The 6,832-nt window shown below is 41.8% G+C and overlaps 1 protein-coding gene across 6 annotated transcripts in view; it reads left to right on the top strand.

Moving 5' to 3' along the window:
* The window catches only part of PTGDS (prostaglandin D2 synthase), a 148,195-nt gene that overhangs the window by 70,660 nt on the left and 70,703 nt on the right, over positions 1-6,832 (top strand). For all 6 annotated transcript variants that reach the window (XM_033961560.1, XM_033961562.1, XM_033961561.1 and 3 more), the window contains exon 4: positions 793-906. In XM_033961560.1, coding sequence (XP_033817451.1) covers positions 793-906 — 114 coding nt within the window. The remainder of the gene's footprint in view (positions 1-792; positions 907-6,832) is intronic.

The following is a 6,832-nucleotide window of genomic DNA, read 5'->3' on the forward strand; positions in this document are numbered from 1 at the left end:
GTTGATTATATAAAATTGCACCCAGGCAATATCATTCCATATTCTTTCCTGTAACTGTTGTCCCCTCCACTTGTCTTTGCAAATCTGTTTTGAACTCCAGGCCTGTGCCAGCAACCATCTGGCTCACTTTCTCCACTCTCACGCACAGAGCAGTCAGAATGCCTCAACAGCAGTCTCGAGAGTTTTTAAAGTGACAGTATATTTTTGCATTATTCATACCAGGCTCTCTAGATGACTTTACCTACATGTGAGAATATCTTCTTGCTGCCTTTGCATAACACCTACTACAGGTAAGTAATTTTACTTTTTCTTACAGCGAGCTGTTCAGTAGGAATTAACCAGGCTGGAGCCATTCCTGCTCAGTTAACTCCTGTAGAATATTGACCCCTTCATTTTTATATATCCCTACATTTATAGATTCACTGGTATCTAATTTTGAATCATGATCAGCTAAGCTCTGCTTGAAAGGAAATGCATAGATTATGGGAAGGATTTTTGCATTATGGTCTCCAGTCTCAAATTCCTGGCCCGCATCCTTTTTCTTGTTTCAAAAACATTTAGCATAAATCAGCTGTATCTGGCATACTCTGCTCTCAAATCTTTATTCTGCCTTTCAAAAACACAAGAAGTTTTTCTAAGTGGGTACAGGAAATTTGCACAAGTTAAGAAAGCTGAACGTTCAGGAAATATATTAAAAATAAATCTGCTTGGACCCTTTTGCCCTCTCTGGTAGAACATTTACTAATTTGATAAGCCATCACATCTATAACAAAACTTTCTTCTTATGACTAGAATGGGGAATGACCATTGTGTCCTATGTGGTGTACACCAACTACAATGAGTATGCCATCATTCTGATGCGGAAAACAAAGAATGCCGAGACATCTACAACAGTGAAACTTTATGGTAATTATAGACTTAACACTTGTACTAATGAAAACAAAGGCTGCTTTCTATATTCTGCTTCTCTTTTACCTAAGTATTATATATTTTATTTCTTCCATTTTTGTGTCACACATACCTATACATGCTCTAGGCCAGTGATTCCCAACCCTGTCCTGGAGGAACACCAGGCCAATCGGGTTTTCAGGCTAGCCCTAATGAATATGCATGAGAGAGATTTGCATATGATGGAAGTGATAGGCATGCAAATTTGCTTCATGCATATTCATTAGGGCTAGCCTGAAAACCCAATTGGCCTGGTGTTCCTCCAGGACAGGGTTGGGAACCACTGCTCTAGGCGACATTACAGAGGAAGGGGTTGGAAGAGGGCAGGGAGGACTATGGAGGGCAGGAAGGAGTGGAGAGGAGAGAAGCATGTAGAATATTTCATAGAAATTCCTAACTTTACGGTTAGGAGCACCATCTATGTAAATGATATCTAAATGAATTAAAGTAATATGTAAAAAGGAATAGAAGGGAAGAACCGTTAAACAATAGAATTCAGTTAATAAAATAAAAAGAATAGGGGTAAAAAACAATGGAATAAAATTTAAAATAATTCATAAACTGGAAGAAAAAATTGAAAAACAAAATCAAATAAGTCTGGCAGAAGTCCAATTTCCTGAAGCAGCTCTGTTGCTTCAGCATATTTTAAATAATCCCAACGGCAAAAGTCCAGACGGGACAGATATCAGTTCGGGCTTTCCAGCTGCTGAAGCCCTGACTCGTTGCTTCCAGGCAGAAGAAGCACAGAGATAGAACAATCCAGAACAATTATTTCTGGTTGTTTTTCATGATGCCAGGCCTGAATGGGAGAAGGCATTGAGCCATGATGCTGAGCAGATTTATTTTTTTAATTTGTTTTCTACCCTGTTGTCCCCAAAGAGTTCAGAACGGGTTACAAGTTAAACACACATAATTTCAGTACAAGTTTACAATACAAGTTTTTAGCCTAACTTGACACATGCTAGGAGTCTAATAATATATATAATGTACAGTTTACCGGTTACAGTTTGCCATAGTTATTCTTACAATGCAAGGTTTTCAGTGCACGTTTTATCCTAATTTGACATATATAGACAGTTTACAGGTTAGATTTGCCATAGTTACAGTTCAAGGTTTTACAATACAAGTTTTCCTTACGTGACACATACTGGTTCTGGTACCGATATACATTTCTTTGTAGTTCATCATTCCAGGGCATGGGTATAGGTGAAGAGGTATGTTTTTATTTCTTTTCTTAAGTTGAGGAGTCTTTCAAGTGATCTGATCTGTGAGGGCAGTCGATTCCAGTGGCTCAGTATGAAGTGGGAGTAGAACTGCCATTTGGCGGTTTGCAGTTGAAGGGCACAATCAGGGGGCATTTTGAGGCATATTTTATCCTGGGATCGGAGGGACAGGTTCAGCATGCACAGAGGAAGTTTAGCCATCATGTTGTCCGCCATGTTGTGCAAGGATTTGAATGCTAGTATCTTGCCCCTGAAGACACAATGATAGGCTACAGGCAGCCAGTGAGCCGACGCTAGAGCCTGTGAGATAGGGTCATGGGCATGGAGGCTTTTTAGAAGCCTAATTGCCACGTTTTGAACCCACAGGAGACATCGTACATTTTTTGCCGTTAGACCATTGAATAGCACATTGCAGAAATCCATGCGGGAGAGTACTAAGGCATAGAGTAGTTGGGTGAAGTCAGACTCTGAAAAGTAATTCCTTATTTTTTTTTGAGTTTTTGCAGGTAGTAAAATGAGGAAGATACCACCTGAGAGGAAATGAGGAAGATACCACCTGGTCAGAAAGCAACAGGCTGCAGTCAAGAGTATTCCTAGGTTGCGCACTTGGTCTTTTGCAGTTATAGTAGTCGAGTCCCAGTGCAGCAAGGGATGGGTGTGGTTCCAAAGGAGTTCCGTCTTGGAGGCGCTTAGTTGTAATTTGTTGACGGACATCCATTTTTTTATTTCTGAGAGGCAGTTTCAGAGTTTTGCAATCTGGGCGTCAAGGGCTTCTCCTAGAGCAGGGCTATCAAAATCCCTCCTCGAGGGCCGCAATCCAGTCGGGTTTTCAGGATTTCCTCAATGAATATGCATGAGATCTATTAGCATACAATGAAAGCAGTGCATGCAAATGGATCTCATGCATATTCATTGGGGAAATCCTGAAAACCCGACTGGATTGCGGCCCTCGAGGAGGGACTTTGACACCCCTGTCCTAGAGGTAGGTACAGTTGGATATCATCCATGAAGGAGTGAATCTGTATTTGATATTTGCGGTCTATGTCTAGGACAGGTCTAATATACAGATTGAATAATAAGGAGAATAGCAGAGCCCCCTGCCTCATACAGCAGCTACCAGTGGAAAAACTGTAAATCCCTCCTTTGCAAATCTAATAACACTGATGATGGAAAGTGATGACTGCAAACAGTTCAGGAAAAAGATGCCCAATCAAATCTATCACCTGCCAGAATTAAGAAACTTGTTTGGATAGAATGGAGTGGGGACTGAAAGATCTTGCTTAGATCCCCAATTCTGTGGAGCTAGTAATGAGGCCCTGTTCATTGTATTTGTGTCTCCAGTCTGATGATGCTTCTGGGAAGCAGCACCCCTGTCACTCACACTATTGGCCTCTCTAGGTCATGATAACATAACTTGCACTTTACTAGAATGATGGGCCTACTAGTCCATTAGAAGGCCTCTTCTGTTGCTCATGAAAATAGGTCAGCATGACAAGCTGCGCTAGATCGCAACAGCAGCACCATTCCTGTTGTTTATGTTGGCCTAAAATCAGACAGGGTAGTTGTGGTCCCAAGCCCTATAGCAGCCACTCTTTTTCTACATCTATGTACACTAGGGATTTACATTCGATTGAAACAAATGGGAAATGTAAGTGACTTTCCCCGTGTTGTATCATATTGTTTTTTTTAAACCAAAATAACAAAAAACCCTGAAACTTTGGGGGGGTTTTTCCTGTGTGATCGATAGCAATCACTCTTGCTCAATAATGCACATTATTTATCTATAGGTGCCCTATTGTACAAGGGTGGTTTGAAAAGTTTGGTAAAAAAGCAAGTTAAACAATGTAGTCTCCTTCAAGGACACTTAGGGCTACATGCACAAAACAAGCTCCTTAAGACCGTCTGAATTGCTGTTGGCTGATTTTTTGGCCAACTCTGGAATAGTGATTGATGCACCAACAAACCTCCATATAAATTATTTGCATGGAGGTTCGTGGTTATCCCTGTCTGATTGGTCACTCAGAGCAACTGACACATGTGCACAGCCAGTTTGGGGAAACCCTAACAGCTAAGTGGGAGGGAAACCCCTCAGCTGTTAGATGCATGTGTTATACACGTACAATATCTACCCCATTTAAAAAAATGCTGTGCCGCCCCCCCCCCCTAGCCAATGACGGCCCTTCCCAAAGACTACCCCTGAACTGGTAGTAGGACCTCCCCAAAAACCCCTCCCCCAGCATCAAAAATGGCAGGAGGGATGCCCATTTCCCTCCGCACCAGGCACCCACCCGTGAACCATCCCCTCCCCTTCCTTCCCCCTTCGCCCCCCCCAAAGTAGGAGGGATGCCCATTCTCTCCTGCCAGTGGATGCTTCCCCTGAACCTCCCCCCACCACTGATCCCCCCATAACTTTAAGAGAAGTTGTGAGCAGGAGGGATACTTGGTCTTTTCTGCTCTGAGGCCCCCCAGTCCAAAAAGGTGGGCCTTACTCTCTCTCTGGTGCATCATGTGATGCACAGAGAGGGGCCTAAGGCCCTGATTGGATCAGATGCCTAAGGTCCCTCCCAAGGGGTGGAGCTATAGGCATCTGAGCCAATCAGGTTCTTAGGCTCCTCCCTCTGTATCTCGGGATACACAGGGAGGGGCCTAAGACCTTATTGGCTCATATGCCTAAGGGCCCTCCCCTTGGGAGGGGGCCTTAGGAGTCTGAGTCAATCAGTGTCTGAGACCCCTCCCCATGCACCGCATGATACACTGGGGATGGGAAAGCCCACCATTTTGGAATGGCAGGCCTTGGAGCAGGAAGAACCGAGCATCCTTCCTGCTCTCAACTTCTCACAAAGGTACAAGGGAGAATTCAGGGGGTTGGGAAGGTTTGGGGGAGCATTTGGTGGCAGGAAGGAGTGGGCATCCCTCCTGCCTATTTTGGGGGGGGAGGAGGAGGGTAGGGTAAGGTTCGGGGTGAGGGGCACCTGATGCAGGGGTCTCCATTGGCAGGAGGGAGTGTGTCTTCCTCCTGCCATTTTTCATTTTTGCGGGGGGGGGGGGGGGGGAGCCTTCATTGGTAGGAAGGAATGGACATTCCTCCTGCCATTTTGACTGCCATAGGGAGGGGAGGAGGGGGTTCTGGTGCCAGTTATAAATATCATATTAACTTCAGGGCTGAACTATCAGTTAGATACGTAAGCAACAGATCTTGACCATTCGCTTTTTTCAGATTGCTAAAAGTGTTTGCTTTTTTTTTTTTTATGGATCACAATCAATCACTCAGCTAGTTTACATGGCATTTCAATATTAATAATCTTATTTGAATGGCTGGATCAGAGAATAAGCCACACGGTGAACCATTTTCTGCATTGGGTAGGCAAATGCAATCATCACTAAACCAGTCAAAACTGGTTTAGCGACGATCGTTAGATGATTGCTGACTTTAGTGCATTTAGGACCTTAGTCAGTGAATTTCCATTTTTTTCATAAGCTATTTTTCCTACAATACAAAAAAATGGAAACTTGCTGGAATAAGTGCATAGCTCTCAATGAAAACTACGTTGTTTAACTTGCCTTTTTGCCAAACTTTTCAAACCACCCTTGTACAATAATGTACATTATTGCATGATAGTATATATTATTGACAACATTGTCCCCAAAACAACAACAAAAATAAAATTTTAAAAGCTTCAATGAATCAAAAAATATCATAAATAACACAGGAAACTAAACAAAATGATAAGTTCAATATTCAAAGGCTTTATGCTCCTAACTGCAATTTATGCTCATAAATTGCCTTCTTCAGTTGTTACTTCTTTAGGAACATCAATTTCCCTATTCCTGCTTACGTCTACTACTTATGGGGAATTTAGGAAACACCTAAAAACATATCTGTTCCTAAAGTACTTAGGCAACTAACCTGCACAATCTCATTCCACAATAACTGATCCCTAGAGCTGTTAATCACTAGCTTTTAACTTTGTTAAATCCACTCAATTTGTAGAATCTTTCAATCAATGTTAACCGGCAGAACATTGTTAAATCTATTCAATCTGTAACATCTTTTAATTATAGAACTTCACGGTCCTGCAATATATAAACTGTTATATTATTATTATTATTATTATTCTTTTAGAGTCTAGGAGGGAGAACATGGGTTGTCATATATTCTAACCTTCAACATTTGAATCAGCCCCTAATTTAAATTGGGCTAAGGTCAAAAGGTGATATTTCTTAGCACATACTTGATCTCCACATAGAGATTTCTGAACTAATTGCTTCACTGAAGTATGGTTTCATGGATGAAGTTTCAAGTAGTTGCTCTTTTGGATGTAGGCAGATTGTACTCAATTCTTTTTTGTTCAAAAGGCATTATTTTCCCTTTCTGAGATTGAGAAGTTGCGGGTACAACACTGCTGGTATGAGTTCTTATATAAAACAAAACAAGAGAGCAATCCAACAGATCCGCAATGAAGAGTCAAACAATGAAAACAAAGGAGTAGACTGCAGATATGATGTATAAGGCAAGATCGTTATTGGAGTACATAATATGTAGCAATCCAATTAGCAGTACATTCTACAGGTTCTGACACAAACGTAGGAGCATAACTTAGGAACTTAAATTTAGGAGCTTAAAAGATGCCCTTGATACCTTCTATTCTGATTCTAAGCCC

Source organism: Geotrypetes seraphini, chromosome 10 (genome assembly GCF_902459505.1).
Source record: "Geotrypetes seraphini chromosome 10, aGeoSer1.1, whole genome shotgun sequence".
Taxonomy (NCBI): domain Eukaryota; kingdom Metazoa; phylum Chordata; class Amphibia; order Gymnophiona; family Dermophiidae; genus Geotrypetes; species Geotrypetes seraphini.